At 43.7% G+C, this 17,718-nt stretch overlaps 3 protein-coding genes across 3 annotated transcripts; all 3 read right to left on the bottom strand.

Annotated features, from left to right (window-relative positions):
* Positions 1 to 957: 957 nt before the first annotated feature.
* Positions 958 to 10,080, bottom strand: LOC135641210 (cyclin-dependent kinase B1-1-like). Its single transcript, XM_065156410.1, has 8 exons — positions 9,775 to 10,080; positions 9,487 to 9,631; positions 9,172 to 9,233; positions 8,965 to 9,076; positions 8,746 to 8,839; positions 2,789 to 2,858; positions 1,865 to 2,003; positions 958 to 1,252 (listed from the first exon to the last, which is right to left on the bottom strand). Exons 1-8 carry the CDS (start codon positions 9,969 to 9,971, stop codon positions 1,160 to 1,162), a joined length of 912 nt encoding a protein of 303 aa, XP_065012482.1. The 5' UTR covers positions 9,972 to 10,080; the 3' UTR covers positions 958 to 1,159.
* A 1,202-nt stretch (positions 10,081 to 11,282) lies between these two features.
* On the bottom strand, positions 11,283 to 12,202 carry LOC103980508 (protein LURP-one-related 8). The gene is made up of 2 exons (XM_009396948.3): positions 11,898 to 12,202; positions 11,283 to 11,826 (listed from the first exon to the last, which is right to left on the bottom strand). Exons 1-2 carry the CDS (start codon positions 12,168 to 12,170, stop codon positions 11,473 to 11,475), a joined length of 627 nt encoding a protein of 208 aa, XP_009395223.2. The 5' UTR covers positions 12,171 to 12,202; the 3' UTR covers positions 11,283 to 11,472.
* A 4,322-nt stretch (positions 12,203 to 16,524) lies between these two features.
* LOC135671987 (protein LURP-one-related 15-like) lies at positions 16,525 to 17,145 on the bottom strand. The gene is made up of 2 exons (XM_065180445.1): positions 16,990 to 17,145; positions 16,525 to 16,890 (listed from the first exon to the last, which is right to left on the bottom strand). The coding sequence occupies exons 1-2, from the start codon at positions 17,143 to 17,145 to the stop codon at positions 16,525 to 16,527; spliced, it is 522 nt and encodes a 173-aa protein (XP_065036517.1).
* Positions 17,146 to 17,718: the final 573 nt, after the last annotated feature.

The raw sequence follows: 17,718 nt of genomic DNA, 5'->3' as shown, positions 1-17,718 counted from the left end.
GCATCTCATGTATGTTTCCCCCAAATGATTATGCTTGCTGACTACTCTCAATGTAGCCCTATTAGATCCCTCATATTTACATTTAAAGTATTTCTAACTGTGCTTGTCTCACTTTAATATCATCTATCATGGATTTAGCTGATTTTACCTAAATCGTGTGACACTCTTGCATGTCCATCCACAAAGGGTCAACCTCTCCAAAACCTCTTATAGTCTCTTAATGATTTACAAAAGAGAACACGAGTTAAAAAAAGGGTTTAATTTAGGATCCACAAGCAACAATCTCAACAAATACTAAATATGCAATACAAATTATAAACATATACTTTCCAAGCTCTAAATAATCATGCGACAAAGATGATATGTAAGAGCTAAAAGTCTCAACAAGTGCTCACATAACACTACTGTGAAACAAGATAATGAACCAACCCTAGACAACACCACAAAGACCCATCTAATCATGTACCACCAAGTAGCTCCTGCGTACTATATTGGTTGATACTTCGCACCACTTAACAAAACTAGAAAACCTTCAAAATAACTATTTGGATGATCTATTTTTAACAATTTAACTTCAGCATAATAACCGTACATAATTTTTATTTACAAGTCTAAAACAATCATCAAAGTCAACCAAAATAGAATTGTCAAATTTACTATAAGTTCTTATATACTATATAAAGTATAAAAAAAATAAATATGCATACATATTACATCAAATAAACTAGTAAATAACGTAGTTCTCTATAGACTATGTAAAACATTACATTAAATATTTCGTTTATAACATTCAATCACTAAAATATCATTGGATGTTATATTGGCGAGTATTAACTTAACAGACGGTGGAGGGTGACTGTGCATCCGGATGGATTTTAGAAGCTTGTATGTTTATGTGCTTCGTATCCTCGTTGCGTTCTTTTAGCACCTCGAGGATAGGTGGGTCGATCAATAATAAAAGAATCCTGTACAAACTACAGGTTAAGCAAGCAATATCAGTTCTTGTCGAGAGAAATTAACAGAAAAAACATTACACAACGATAGGCATCGATCAATGCATTGCTCCATGACGAAAAAGTGTACAACAGATGTGATGACAACACGAGTACTGAAGAAGAACTCCTACTCTGACTTTAGCACGTCAGAATTGTAGTAGGCACTAAAATTGTGACTTGTCGAGGGAATCGAAATAGGGATGATCCATTGCTGCTTTAGCTGATATCCGGTTGGCTGGGTCATATTGAAGCATCTTCTGAAAGATTTTTTGCACCAGGAAACAGCAACAATCATCAGTTGCAAAACATAGTTGTGGACAAGAAAATTATTTTAGGTAACTCAACACTATATCTTAACCAAGATATAATAAACTACCACAGAGGAGCATTTATGCAAATATCAGACTGTAATACCTCAGACATTAATTCTAAAAAAATTTCTAAATACTTGACCATACATCAAGTTTAAATGATCAGATCATATAAAATAATGAACAAATATCCCTACCTCAATAATCGTAAGTTGTTCTACTCGTCAAAAAGAGTAAAGGTTGCTATCAATCGGAGAAGGATGTGATATCAGAAATTTATTAAAGAAAAAGTGAAAATGACACTTTATATAGTTTTATATCTTGATCTAATAACATAAGTGAGAACTTCCACATTGGCATGACAAATTTATACACTTTTGTTGGGACTAATAATTTGAGAAAGCCAGATCCATATCTTAATAACAGGTGAAAACCCACAACAAAATCTACTGAATCAAATGAAGATTGCAACTTCACTCATCAACTTAGCCTGAATTAACAATCTAAATTCTGCCACAAGGCTTCCTAAATTAACTACAAAGTTAAGCTTTGATTTACCGATAAAAGGTCAACGCCTTCAGGTTCCAATGCCGGAACTGCACGTGCCAAGTTTTGAGGTTTCCACTGTGGATACTCATGCCAATCCCGCAGTAAGCCAACTCCAGGCCACTGTTCCTCAGTTGGAGTCCCTAAAAGCCTTCACGGGAGAATTTTATGTCAACTCTCAAGTGAAAATGGAATATGTAGCAGCAGGATATCGAACGCAAAATTCGGGCACTTCAACAGCTCTACTTTAAATATGCTTGGGGAAACATTATATATTGATCAATTGAGCAAATAGAACACAAATAGCGAAAAAAAAAAGGAGAGATCTCTACATATTTACTTGAGAAACGTTTTCAAACTTATTTTTACATGATAAAAAGGAAAAGGAAAAGAAAATGGGATTAACAATGAAAGTAATTCACATCTTTTGTTGCCAAGTAGCAGGCCGAGTTCTACAAAATATACAGAATGCAATATACATTTTGCAGAAGCCATGAGAATTTTATTATATCTCTTTTGGGAAAAGCTATTATGAATTATTATCTGATTCATTTCAGTCAAATGATTTCAAAATATCAAATCCTGTTGCATTTAAATTTCTCAACACATTATAAAATTATACAAGAATACAGGACCGTATACAACCTGAATATGATATATACTTTTTGCAGAAGCCATGATAATTTTATTGTATCTCTTTTGAGAAAAGCTATTATGAATTATTATCTGATTCATTTCAGTCGAATTATTTCAAAATATCAAATCCTGTTGCATTTAAATTTCTTAACACATTATAAAATTATACACGAATACAGGACCATATACAACCTGAATATGATAGCATAACAGTGTTTTCATAACCTGAATTTCTTTTTAACCTTGACAAGGAGGACCACACTTAAATCAGCTAAGAACTTGATAGGTAGGAAAACGAACCTGAAGATGTGAAGTAATTGCTGCAACTCCGAGTCACCAGGAAAAAGTAGTTGTCTTCGCACCATTTCAGCTGTGTCAACAAGAAAACTAAGAAATTAATAGCAGACCAGATGGCATATCCTCTTCTGCAATAGTTGGCTATAGGTATTCTGAACTGCTTTAACACATCCTCCAAAGAAGCTCAAGGGGGCAACCTTCTTCAACTGTATTAGATCCTGAAGAATGCTGTGCCTTGGCAGATGAGGGACATTCACCTTGCTAAAATATCATCATAGAAGAATACATAAAACATTCATCAAGTGATGACTAGTCCAGTCTGAAGATTTGTCAGGTATCATAACAGACCTCAAAAGGGAATAAAAAGTGAAGAGCTGAACAGTGTCTCACAAGTTCAGAACAACAGTTGAATTCAACAGAATGAGAAGATGCATCTTAGAGAATCTACTTTAAGAGAAGACTAGACAATGGACCTAGTACATATAGTACCTGGGAGAAGTGATTGTACCATAAATTTTGAACCTATTCATAAGCTAGAAAAAGAAAACCTTCAAGGGGCTGAAGCCAATGAAAATGAGGAACATATCCAAAAGAAGTGTAAGGAAAAAAGTAGAATAATACAAAAAAAATTAAGGCAATGGATAACATGTGAAGACACTTGAGATCATAAATGGTTTTGGTCATAGTAGTTTGGCTTCTTGCCATTTTGTCATGCCTGAGACTTAACTGCATGGCAAGAGAACCCACTTTATAACGAAAAGTCATAGCTAATAATTAAAACAAAATGAATTTAGCACATAAGACACACAAGGAAGGCGACAATACAAGACTGATGCAAATTTTGTGCCTCGTTTAACAACCAAATCAATGAGCAAACTTAGACTGCTATTCAAGAGTAATCTCATCAGAAATACATGGCAATTTCATTATCTGAAACTTGGTTCATTTTTAAAAATTGTATCACAAAGCAAACCAAAATAATGATTGTTAGTATACTAATTGACACCAAAACCAGTGCCAATATGTTAGTTAAGTTGTCAGTCGTGAAACCAATTTCTCCATCTAATACCAATTTCGGTAACCTATCAGTAAGGTAGGGTACCACTATCTTGGCGGTATACCAGTCCATACAACCTGGTATCATTGGACATAATACTATAGAAATAAAAATAAATTGTACTGTACTGACATCAAGATATATGTTTTGGACCTGAAAATTATTGAATGGTATGAACTGGTCCCTATGACCGGCATGGTCAAGATTCGTGACATTGATATTCATTATCTAGAGAGAGCATAAAATGACACTAAAGCATAAAAAAAAGAACATATTATGGATAATCAAGACAAAAATAATCATGGCGCAAATTGTGTGGCATGTAATAATCAGAATACAATAAGTAGATTTGGGAACACACCAGTTCTTGTTAGTTCCATCAGATGAATGTTAAGATGATTTCGCCAGACCCACTGAACTTTGTGGATCAATTTGCCCAAAATGAATGTTAGGTCGGTGGATAAGTGCAAAAATGTTGGTCCAGAATTAAAATCAATTTTGTCTCCACTCATTTAAAATCCACCTAGCACATCTTCCAAAGTCTGTTTCACCCAAAAGTGGCCTAACGTTTTTGAATGGGAAACTTGCTATAAAATTTATCAAGCATTCACATGAACCTAAATTGTACTCCTGGAGGGGAGCACGTGATCATGTATGCAATAGACCAAACAATGATCCATCTGTCTAACTTGAACCTCTAGTAGATTCATTATGTATTAGGATGCTAGACCATGACATTAGTCAAGTGTAAGAGTGTTTGTGTCTTCGTGTCATGTCTTGGGAGTCAATACGGCTTGGTCCAATCCTGATCGTGCGAGGGCATTCACGTGAGTGTCCAAGATGAGGATGGAAAGATAAGGTCGGGTCGGGGTTGGCATCATCAGGGCCAACCTGAGGTGGGACTTTGAGTTCCCGCTTCAGTGCCGCCTTCCTACATAAAAGGTCAACGTCAGGAAGGGGACTCTCAACTCGACCCCTCTGAAGCTTTAGTATCTGGGTCTAAGGGTGTTTTGAGTGTTCGAGGTCCTCCCCTAGCACTGGCCAAGGGGTCGACATTTATATCTATCACGGGGGTCTTCTATACTCAGCTCGTTAATGCTTCGAGTAGCCGATACGTATTCCCCGGACAGCGCGGGTCAACTTGTACGGTTCCATGCCGTGTGACGCCGTCTTGTACGACATCAAGCGACATGGGCACGACCGCACATCATCGTGGTGCCTGCTGTGTCCCTTTCAATTTGTACCATGCCCTTGCATCACGCCGACTGTGAGGTATCATGTCGACTCCTCCTCGATGGTGATGAGCATGGTGGTGGTTCTGAGGGGAGAGATGGAATCCCCCGTGAACCCAATGAGTGCCAAGGTTATCAGAGTGAGATCCTTTTTTGTTAGGTCGAGCTTCTAGAAAGCGTTGAGGTATAGCACGTCGGTGGAGCTCTCGATGTCTACCATCACCCTCTTCACTCGAGCATTGGCTATTCCGACTAAGATCACTAGGGCATCATCGTGGTCGGGGTACTCGGCTTCGCCCGAGTCGAAGGTGATTTCGGACCCATCCCTCTGCTTGGGATGCTTCTCCACAATAGCTCGAGTGTAATATTTTTGTCCAGACATGCTGTCTCCCCCAGATGCTGGATCTCCAACGATGGCATCGATCTGCTTCTCAACTAGGCCGTGAGGGTGTGGAGAGGGCTCTTGGGGCTTCCTAAGGTTGCCCCTACGAATGAGCTCCTCAATCTAGTACTTTAGATCTTGACACTCCTTAGTGTCGTGGCTGTAGTTGTTGTGGGAAACAACTTTGAGCCGTGGCCTCGGGGCCGACGCGGCTCGGTTCGGGTCCGGACGACGGGGATCTCCCTGGGGCGTTCCTCGAGCCCGCTGAGGCGGTCGGGTGCGGTGTCCGATCGGGACGGTGTAGCTATCTCCTTCGGGCAGGAACTCCTCGCCTGCACGTCCGGAGGGGACCTTCGGCTTCGCACCTGCACAAAGGTCGGGCCAAGCGCCCTCGGCCCGACCCCTCCGACGATCAAGTTAGCACATGTGGAGGGGGTTTCAGATGAAGAAGTGTTTTTGTGTGTCTGTCCCTCTCCCTTTTCTAATGAACGAGAGGGTATTTATAGGGAAGCATACTACTTCCTGAGCTGCCCGCTTGCAGGGGGCAGGCTGGTAGCGTCTGACTTTGTGTTGGCATGGCATGAAGAATTGAGCTTTGGCAGGATGTTAATGTGCCTCGGTCTTAGTTGCTAAACTCCACGATTCCCACACCTCCAGCAAGACGCCCTGCTGGGACAGTTTCTCAAAGCCGAAGCCATGCCTCGGATCCCCGCTTTTTACGACATGACTTCCTTCGGGGGGGGGAATATGATGAGGATAGTAATTATGATAAGACTCGGCTGGCGTCAGATGATGCCTCACGCAACAGCACCTGGTCAATGCAGATCGGAACGCCGACCGAGGCACATTAACATCCTGCCAAAGCTCAATTCTTCACGCCACGCTAACACAAAGTCAGACGCTACCAGCCTGCCCCCTGCAAGCGGGCAGCTCAAGAAGCAGTATGCTTCCCTATAAATACCCTCTCGTTCATTAGAAAAGGGAGAGGGACAGACACACAAAAACACTTCTTCATCTGAAACCCCCTCCACATGTGCTAACTTGATCGTCGGAGGGGTCGGGCGGAGCGCCTCGGCCCGACCTTTGTGCAGGTGCGAAGCCGAAGGTCCCCTCCGGACGCGTAGGCGAGGAGTTCCTGCCCGGAGGAGACGGCTACACCGTCCCGATCGGACACCGCACCCGACCGCCTCAGCGGGCTCGAGGAACGCCCCAGGGAGATCCCCGTCGTCCGGACCCGAACCGAGCCGCGTCGGCCCCGAGGCCACGGCTCAAAGTTGTTTCCCACAACAGTAGTCACAGTGGAACCTATAATATTTGGATCAGTCCCTAAACTTGTGCGGAGTCTTCAATGGGTTGGGCTCCCTTAAGAGCCCTTTCTCCCTAATTTGGAGGAAGATCGCCATTCTACATAAGTTGAGAGGTGGCAAAGGAGGCCTTGGGAGCGATGGCACCAAGGATTGACCTCGGGACTGCTTCACGCGGGGCCTCTTGTGCAACTCCTCGTGCTTTCCTACCACCAATGCCTTAGCGACAACATAATGGTTGGCTCGTTGGAGCATCTCGGGGATGGTTGCTAGCAGCCTCTCGGCTAGCTACCAAAAGAACCTCGAAGGTCGTAGACCCATCATGAATGCCTGCATAACCAACGAGGGGTGAGTGTCTGGAACCCCTTGGATCTCGACAACGAAGCGGATGACAAAGAGGGAGAGGGATTCATCCTCCTTCTGCTTCAGCCAGAGGAGCATGGCTATGGACGGTTTGGGTCGCATGCTGGCCAGGAAGTGAAGCTCGAATTCTCTTACAAGCTGGTCAAAAGACAAAACCGAGAATAGCCTCAATCAGTTGTGCCACGTCCAATTCGGGCCTCAGAGGGTGATAGGGAACACTCGACACATCAGGGAATCGGAAGGCTATGGCATGCTCCATCAAGTCAGAACCACCATCATAGGCCTCCAACGTCGAGAGGTGAAATTTAAGGGGATAGGTTTGTCTTGAATTTCCTAGACAAAGGGGGATCTTGCCAAAGTACTTTCCCCAAATTCTTCCTTGGACTTATGAAATTCTCTCTAGACCTCGTCCAGGTATCGATTTACCGACTGCAACTGGGTTTAGAATGAGTCGTCCGTCGAGTCGGACGACAGGGTGTCGAGCTCGAGGAAGGAGGGCCTGAGGCCTGCACCTCGACTGAGCAAACCTGCTCCCAAGCCATGCACCTCGGCTATGATCCCTTGGCTCCCCTACGGGAGAGAGCACTGATAAGACCATTTAGTCCCATATTGGTTGAGTATGAGAAACAAGGGCTCATAAGTCCGTCGAGTCTCCCTTACCCTCAGAAGCGCCTTTTGGAGCTCAGGAGCTTCGAAAGAGCAAAACCATACAAGTACGTCCATCACCCAAAGCGAACAATTCCTCGCGAGCTTACGGGCTGAACCAATAATCGACCGACCAAATGGTCCCTTATCAGATTAGCGCTAGAAGGAGGGCCCGTGGCCTACACCTTAGCCGAGCAAAAACCCGCTCCTGATCCATGCACTTTGGCTATGAGCCCTTGGCTCCCCTACGGGAGGGAGCACTGATAAGATCATTTAGTCCCACATTGGTTTAGGAGTATAGGAACCAAGGATTCATAAGTCCGTCGGGTCTCCCTTACCCTCAGAGGCACCATTTGGAGCTCACGAGCTATGAAAGGGCAAAACCGTATGGGTATGCCTATCACACAAAACTGACAATTCCTCACGAGCTTAAGGGCTATATCAATGGCTGATCAACCAAATGGTCCCTTATCAAATTGGTGTTAGGAGGGCCCGAGGCCGTCACATTGACGAGCAAACTCGCTCCCGAGTCATGCACTTCGGCTATGAGCCCTTGGCTCCCTTATGGAAGGGAGCACTGATAAAGTCATTTAGTCCCACATTGGTTGATGAGTATAGGAAGTAAGGGCTCATAAGTCCGTCGAGTCTCCCTTATCACCCAAAATGGATAATTCCTTGTGAGCTTACGAGCCACACCAATTGCGAGCCTACAGGTACGCCCATCACCCAAAGCGGACAATTCCTCGCGAGCCTACGAGCCACACCAATAGCCGACCGACCAAATGTTCAATAACTTCCAATACCCAAAGCAGTTACCACTAGTTACATGGTTCTTGACATAATGCTATATGGAAACAGAAAAGTCTACTTCTGCATTAACCAAATAAAAAAACTCAAATGAGATCCTTATTTTTCTACTAAAGCCTGAGTAGGAAGATATTTCACATGATGAACTAAACAAAATGTTGTTATCGTACCAAATATACATCCTATGGACCACATATCCACTCCAGTTGAGTAGTGGGTTGTTCCCAACAAGACCTCAGGAGCTCTATACCAAAGCGTTACGATCTACATAACAAAACAAATAAAGAAATTAACCACATAATTCAAGTAAAAGTAAAGCAAATTAGAAAACCTGAAAATAGAGTTGAAACACATTTCTAAACAAGGAAATAGACAAAGTACTTAAGGACCTCGTGTGTGTAACTCTTTAGAGGAATGGTGAAGGCTCTTCCCAGCCCAAGATCGGCTATTTTCAAGATGCCCTTCTCTTTGTCAACAAGAAGATTTTGAGGCTTCAGATCCCTGTTTCAATTGCATCACATTGGGCGTAAAATACGTGGTGCTTATGATATACATTCCTTCCAAATATAGACACGAGAACCTAGAAAGAGAAAGACCTGTGAAGCACTCCATGACCATGACAATGTGCAACTCCTTTACATAACTGATACAAAAAGCTCTGCTATGCAAAAGAGAGAAGGTTATTTTCCAGTAGTATGCACAATGCTACTCTGAAGGAATCTTTACTGATTCACTGTAGACAAATTGACATAATATTCAACTCAATAGCGAGAAATCCATGTTTTCCAAAGCCAAATTCTATTAATCCTAACTGATTCACTGTATGATCAATAAACTAGGACGCACAAACTCCATTTTTCTCAAACTAAAGGAATTCAAAATAAGAAACGCGTAGGTCCAAAGACAAGCACCTGAATGACAGGGGAGGGGATCGGCCTGGGGTTGGATCCCCTGCGATAGGAGTCGATGAACTTCTTGAGGTCAGTATCCACATACTCGAACACCAGATAGAGAATGGGCTTGTTATTCTTCTTCACTTGCTCCACATTCAGCAAACTACACCACCAAAAGAGATCCCAAGAGAGAAGAATCAAAAAAGGAAGCGATCGATTCAATCAGTTCGGACGAAACGAAACATGAGCCGTCATTGATCGAAAGTGGAGGGAACAGGAAGTGACGGGGATGGGGGATCGGCGCACCGAACGATGTAGATGGAGCGGGAGAGCAACTGGAGGAGGGAGATCTCGCGGAGGGAAGTGGGGGGGATGCCCTCCTCGTCCATCTGGAGGCGGGTCTTCTTGAGGGCGACGAGCTGCCCCGTGGCCTTGTCCTTCGCCTTGTACACCTTCCCGTACGTCCCCTCCCCGACCTTCTCCAGCTTCTCGTACTTCTCCATAACGGACCCCTCCAAACCCACTTCTCCTTCCCCTCCTCCTTAAACGATCGAACCTCCAGTTCTGGATTTCGGTCGAGAATCCTCCTCTTATGTGATAGTTCGCCAGCCGAGATCGGGAGTGAGTAGGGGGAGGAATCTGAGAGGAGGGGGAAAAGAGGGTGCCGCATCGCGTCGTTTGAAAAGCTCGAGCGTGGCAACTTGAGATGGGCCGTTCCAAATCCCCTCTTATGTGTAGAAGGCCCAACGGACCCCCGACGGTCGGACACGTTTAAATTTCGAAATCGAGTCCAGTCTCCATTTACTTGAACGAGTGACGTGGCAAACACATGACAAAGTCCGAAAGCGGCCCAAAATCGAACCGAACAGACCCGACGTCCGATTTATGGTTCTTTCAATTGGACCGGCCGGTTCGGTCCAGTTTGATTACTATGATTGCTCTGTCCACATCGAAGAAAAGTTGGCCATCATAATAAACATATTCCATTGGAAAGGGTATACGCAGTTGAGACGCCTCCTTCGAGTGATGCTTCTACGGAGTCTCCCGAATGCAAAAGAACAATGGATTCAACATGTTATGATGCAGATGCTGTCCAACCTTGTACACTAAAACCACGAGTTCATGGGACTTGATCAGATAGATATCTGTGCATCCATCTCCTTCTGTTCCATGGTTTGCTTGCCATCCATAGTTTGACAGCTGAAATCTTGTTATAATGGCAACTGATATATTTATTTATATTTATCAAATGATTGCATCAGCGTTTGTGTTGATCTGATTGCAGGTCAAATCTTATAACCCCTATCATGCTCGGTTGATTCCAAAACACCATTCTATCTGTATAACATTTATAATGCAAGAGGAGTGTGAAGATATACATATATATATAGGTATCTTGGGATCGATCTGATATATTTCCTCTCATGGAGTTTTATTTTAGAACACAAATAAGTAGTCTATGATAGCTTGAAATGAATGATGTATTCTTCCTTCATCTACCCCAACCACTGTTTTTTCATGTACCTCAACAGCTCACCCTACTATATGTGCATGCAACAATTATCACTGGGAGACTATAATTTACATGAAACAGTACATCTTTTGTCACTACATCACAAATTAAGCGTTGCTTATATTTGTCCCCTCGATTTCTTTGCTTCATGTTCATCAAAGCAACAAAAACAGGCCTCACAGCAATTCAGTGAATCGTACAGACTCAATGGCTGCACATCCACATATAGATATAGAATGATATATGTGCTCAAAGCATGGGAACATCATAATCATGTAGTGTTAATTCCAGTGCTGTCAGAATCTGCTTATTCCAAATTTTCATTTATTTTAAATGGAATTATTTACACTTACATTTTAGTTAGCCCAAAACTATGGTTCAATAAATGGCCCAATTTTCTACACACAAAAAAGAAAAGAACAAAAAGGATCTTTGAGCCGGTGCAGGAGCCGGGAAGAGAAGAGAGGAGTCTGACGGCCATGATCGGTAGCTTAGGATCTCGATCCGAACATCTGATCGAGGGCGATGAGGACGGCCATGGCGAGGCACGCGTTCACATCCGGCTGGACCACCAGCCGAAAGACCTCTCCACCGAAGGCCACGCCGCCGACGGCCTCCTTTTGCTGGACCTCCGCCACGGCGCGCCCCCGGTCGTCAAAGACTGTGCAGCTCCGCCGCGAGTACGACCCCTCCACCTCATACCCTCCACAGCCGTCGCTGCCGCAAGGGGTCACATGCGCGAGGGCCTTGCAGCGCCGGAGGTTCACGTGCTTCCTGACGGAGTACAGTGGGTTACCGGCGTCCTCCCCGTCGTAGATCAGCCAGTTCTCCCCGAGACTCAGCCTCTGCACTCAAACCGGGGTTACCGAGTCAACTCACTCTTCGCGTAGCAGCACATTGAGCCACTCGGACGTACCTTTCTTCGCAGGGTGAGCAACGGCTTCCCGGCGGCATCCATGAGCACGAGCTCCCCCGCGGTCCCCGATCCGTAGGTTTCGACTCGGAACACCAAGTCGCCCTTGGCATCGAAGACCGTGAACCCACTGCAACTGAACAGCAGCGACTTCCGCCACACCGTCAGCACCGCGGCGCTATCCTTCCCCCACGCATCATCGCCGCCACAACAGGAGGCGATCCTCGGGGGCTCGCGAGCCGGAGCGGCGGCGTTCGGGTGGACCTTCCTCGTCATCCGGTGAGACCTGTTCTCGTCCAGCCATTTGCCGAAGGAGGAGATCATATATATACACACCGCATGGACCAAAATGCCCCGAGACAGCCACAGCATTTACCAAAACGCTCCACCATTATCTATCCTATCTAATCCTAATCGCTGTTGTCATCGAGCATTCTTAAGCTTTGAAATCTTCATACTTAATCGAATTAACAACGTTAGTTCTTCTTTGTCAGCTTATATGCAGTGCACATGTTTTGAACTCGGTGTTAAGCATCAAATAATTGAGGTATTTAATTTACTTGCGCTTGTGGTGAAATGGAGTGACACTTGGCACGTCGAAAGAGACTAAATGGGCAATGCTGGTCTTTGGGCGGCTTGGTGGGATTGGGAGGTCGTAGTTGGTCGGAATTTTTGGAGCTATTAAAATGAGAGATGAGAACAAATATGTCTAATATATACATGAGATAAATCCGCATGTTTGAGATATCTAAGTGGACGTTTAGCGTCGTGTCTTTTTTAATTATGTATTGTATGGCTGTTTTGTTAAGATGCAATCAAAGAAATTATAATTTTGGGGCTAATCACCTTTCTTCAATTCATAGATCTTTTTGAGAAGTACATAAACGAACAAATACATTGATATTTCCACATCCTTTGTTGATAACACAATTAAGATTCGAGTTATGTACGATAAGAGCTTCTTGACTAACAAAATTAACATTAAAAGAGAACACTTTAAGTATATTAAGTCGCATATATAATGTCGCCTTTGATGCAACTCGAATTTAGATAAGGACCTTGGAAGAATGACACTGGTGGTGTTGGTGAGGTGTGTTGATGCACATCATGAAGGCATGCGAGGTGCATCATCCAAGGCATGGTGAACACCATCAATGAAATTGGAGTGCAATCCTTTCCTTTTCTTGACATAATTATTGCAACCACTTTCGAGACCTCCTATCCTGTAGTCACTGCTAACAAGGAGAGGGTTAGCTTAAGCTTCCAATCGATGCACACACACACACTAAGAAGATAATGTTTATGACGTCATGCACACTAAGAAGATAATGTGTATGGCAACATGGACACTTATTACAGTGGTTTAGGGAAATCATCTTCGCAATGCAATGCAAGATTATTGACCATTTGGGCATTACGTTAGTATTTAAATTAAACTTTGGTCTTATTAATTTATTCCTAATTATATACTAATAGTGTATTCGATCTTGGCAAATCAAATAATCTCGAGGGTCATCAAACACTGTATTGGATTTTGATCTTGACAACCATCAAAGAACGATCATAAAAATATTAGCTATTTAATTATTTTTTGAGCAGTGCCACCCTATCCCTACTTGTTCCAAAAGGATAGCTAAGTTAGAAGGTAATAAATGCCAATCATAAGTACATTGGTAATCCGCTTTTGAGGGGACAAGAGTACGAGACAGGCAATGTGGTTTGGCCATGGGAGTGATTCCCTTTAACACAACTTTAAACAAGGGTTCTAATCGGACACATTGTTTGTCCTCCAACAAGATGGCAAGGTAGGGGCATGGGGAGATGGTCAGGGCTCACAACCCTGGCCCTGCATCAGATGGGTGCACCTCCTTCTCGGGAGACACTCACACATGAAACCCAGCTCATGGTTTTTGTTACAAGGCCAAGCAGCGCTCTTGTGGTGGCCAGTCGAAGAAGGCACGAAGATGAGATGAGCTTGCAATGGTTGTGTGGCCTCTGAAGCCGTAGACCTGCACTTTTGAGCCATCCCTCGATCCTCGATGAACTGTTCCTACGGAGGACAACTATAGTAATATACTATTTTACCTTGCGTATGATAACCGCAAAAATAAATTATTTTCATCTCCAACGTAAGATTGAGTGATCTTATGATAGAAAAAATATATACATTATCTTATTAGATATTTATAACTCTGGTTATACAAAATCACAATACTTGTGTTGTAGTGTGGGCGACAAAAAGATGAAATTTTAGATCGGATAAAGAAAATTTAGGCTTACAGTTTAAAGAAAAGAATTTAAGTATCGTAGAGTGTTTTGCTCATTTGTGATGATTTGGCTTGCAAGCTAGAGCTTTTGAGAACATGAACGTTGTGGATGATAGTTCATCTAACCTTCAAGAGATTAACCTAGTAGAATTTTATTATGATATAATCATAGTAAAATAGATTAATCCTGCTTGCTCTTTTATTTTTATTGATGGACCAAATAATGGAATATTGTAGCGTTGACCATTGATATCACATGTGACACCGTAGCTTTGTGTTTTGTTCCTTAAGTTGACCGGTTTTTATCTGAAACAAGTAAAATTTTACTTGAGTTCATGGAGTTTTAACAGAGATCTAAATAAGCTGTCGGAAGCAAGCTATAAAGAAGAAGAAGTCAACTCCGATAATGTGAAACACCCATCACAAACGTACGTCAACCTTCAAGAGATTCTTGTATACAGATGGTACTCCCTCTCATCATCAAGTTTTTAAGCTTCTTCGAACGATCTGAGGGAGGAACAGAGACTGCTTTCATGGTGCGAAAAGCAATAATGGAATGCATTGGAAAACCATGCATGTTGCGTTATCGAAGGTATACAGAATATAATGAGTAATGGCTTTTGAGTGTGACTCAACTCAAATGTCAAGATGTTTTCTATCAGAGAGGTACGAGGGTTTGTGTGGTAGCTTTCATGGCAGTTCTCTACAGGATGGCGATGAGAAGATTCCCAAGCATGTCGATCTCAGTAGGGTTATCCATCGATTTACTGCATCAGAAGATTGCTGTTAGTTTTTAACTTCGTTGTGTGTGTTTGGCGATGGAATTCTTCGGGTTCCGGTACGAATGAATTGATGGAATATGGCTGGAGGAAGGAGATGATAACGACGGTGACGATGCATGTCGGCCACCGGTGATCCTTCTTTCCTCCACCAGTGGCATATAATCCAAAACTAACAAGGTCAGTATTGTAATCAGTGGTTAAGGTAAACCACATTGCAAGTTGGCCATGCATTCCGACTGAGTTGGCCCCCACAGCATAAGAATATTTCAGAAGAAACATTAGCATACCATCAAGCAGCAATTTTGACATGTAATCTTTGATAAACCAATTGAAATATCCTTTGAAAATGACTCCACAAAGTACTAACTGACAAAACCAGGTTGGCTAATCTCACTCTGAGAGCCAAGTGAAGATTAACCTGTCCTATGACAACAAATAGCTGCGTGCTGACACAAACTTGCTGTCAAAGCAAGCCAATACAAAAACAACACTAGCGATGTGGGAATCGGTCGAAATGATTTCATGGAAGATAAAAAGTCAGAAATCATCTAAAAAATCTTTGTAGGTGATGTGATGGGACGCACGTCAAAGTCAGCAGGAGACCATATTAGCCAAGAAGATTTCTATAATACAGTAAACCCTATCACCTGCTGACCAATAACAATGACAGAAACCAAAGTTGTTCTCTTTACCAAGTGGATGAAATTGTGAGTTGCCTGACATTGCCCGCTCCACTGTGTCCGGTGTATTTTTCTTGATCTAAAAAGCATGCATGTTGACATTCTCCAAGAGAGCTTGCTCATTGACTCAAGCAGGCAATTGCAAAGTGGCAGCTGAGTCACATCGCAGTCATGCAAGGTCAACACCTATCAGCATGAGATCGGAAGTGGGTGTATGGATAGAAAGCAGTGTCTCCATATATCATCCCCCATGCATGTCACCTGTTGGTGCATGATCCACCAAAGGCCAACGGTGACACTCTGCGCACCCGACTGTCATCACATCAAGTTCTAAACTCACATTGATCTGCGCAAGGGATTAGTATGCTAGTAGAGAAATGAGGTGGAGAGCATAAGGAACGCTCAACGACACTAATGTGGCAATCACCAAGAACTGGAAGAACTATGAAGACCCGTATGTAAGGAAGAACTGCTTGCTTGATGTGGTTGGTTGCTCAAATGTTCTCAGTTCTTAGGCATCATCGACTACTTCTCTGTGTGTGAATATATTATTTATATGAAAGGCAAAACTTGCATTTGGCCCTTTTTGAAGGCATCTGAATTAGCTGTTTCTTCCCATATTCCTAGACAGTAATCTGTCACTTCTTGACACTCTCCTTCTATTTAGTGCTTCGTGAACCCAATTAGCTGTATAGTACTTCTTTCGGAACTCTCCCTCCCCACTAAGAAACATCTACATGGAAGCATCATGTGATTAAGATTCTTCTAATGTTTTCGAACATTAGATGGACTTTTTGCAGCACTGGCACTTTGTTGGCGACTGCACATTAACATAGCTCAAAATTTTCAATATGAACTCAGACACACTCATGGAGAAGAGCCATGTTACAGCAACATGCTTCTAAGTACAGATGCGATCCATGAGGACCAGAAAAGCCGCCATCAGCTCAGTCTCCATGTTAGGCTGAATGATCAAGCTGAAGACGTCGTCTCCCGGTGCGACCGACTTGTTCTCCTTGTTGCGGCTTATTAGTGTCACTTCATCGTCATTCCTGTCCATGATCTTGCAGTTTCTTCGTCTGAAACATCCTTCGGTTCTGAAATCTGGGAGTTTGTGGTCTGGAGTACTGTCCATGAGCACCTCGGCCTCATCGCAACTTTGAAGGACCGATCGCCTCCTGGTGTCGAAGACATGAGTGGATCTGAAATCTGTTTCCCGGCCATCTTCACCTCTGAACCCACTCCATCTGTCCTGCATGCTCAAGATCTGCCAGATACGTGATACACACAGTTAGATAACGAAGCGGGGAGAGAGAGAGAGAGAGAGAGAGAGAGAGAAATATGAGGTAGAAGAAAGCACACATACCTGAGGCCTCAGAGTCACGACAGCCTTCCCATTTCCATCCATGAGCAGAAGCTCTCCCGCAAAGCACTTGCGCTTCCTCGTGTAATTGTCGAGCCGAAGCGACAATCTTCCCATGCCATCATAAATCGAGAACCCATCTGTTCCATGGAAGCCCATGCTCGACTTCTTCCACACTGTCCACACCGACGGAGAGTTCGTCGTCGTCGTCGCAACCTCTTCATCGTCAATCTTTCTCGGTGAAGGATGAACCCTCGACTTTGCCGCAAAGCAACTCCTAATGGAACTTGATAGGGAAAACACTGGTCGGACGACGCGCCGTGACGACAGCCCCCGGAAAAGCAATAACGGTGACTAGACCCGCCCTGACAACTCCCGCTGCTGAACGGCGACCTCCGACCTCGCATGGTTGACCACGACAAGGCAGGACAATGGCCTATCCCCCCGCCCATACCCTGCTACGAACCGCTTCGCCACGCGACCCCAGCAGCCGCGTCAGACGCCATCAGAGGTACCCCCTCACTCCAGCAGGCGATCAAGTCAGGTAATACTAACCTCCTCTATAAATACCCCTAAGTCCTAAACAAAAGAGGAGGCTCTCAATATACTCAATACTCGGAGGTTTCTCCTCCTCCCAAAAACCCCCTCCACATCTTTCGCTAACTTGATTGTCGGAGGGGTCGGGTCGAGCACCCCGACCCGACCTTGGTGCAGGTACGAAGCCTTCGGAGA

Source organism: Musa acuminata, chromosome BXJ1-4 (genome assembly GCF_036884655.1).
Source record: "Musa acuminata AAA Group cultivar baxijiao chromosome BXJ1-4, Cavendish_Baxijiao_AAA, whole genome shotgun sequence".
NCBI classification, from domain to species: domain Eukaryota; kingdom Viridiplantae; phylum Streptophyta; class Magnoliopsida; order Zingiberales; family Musaceae; genus Musa; species Musa acuminata.
This window is presented reverse-complemented; position numbering and strand designations above follow the sequence as displayed.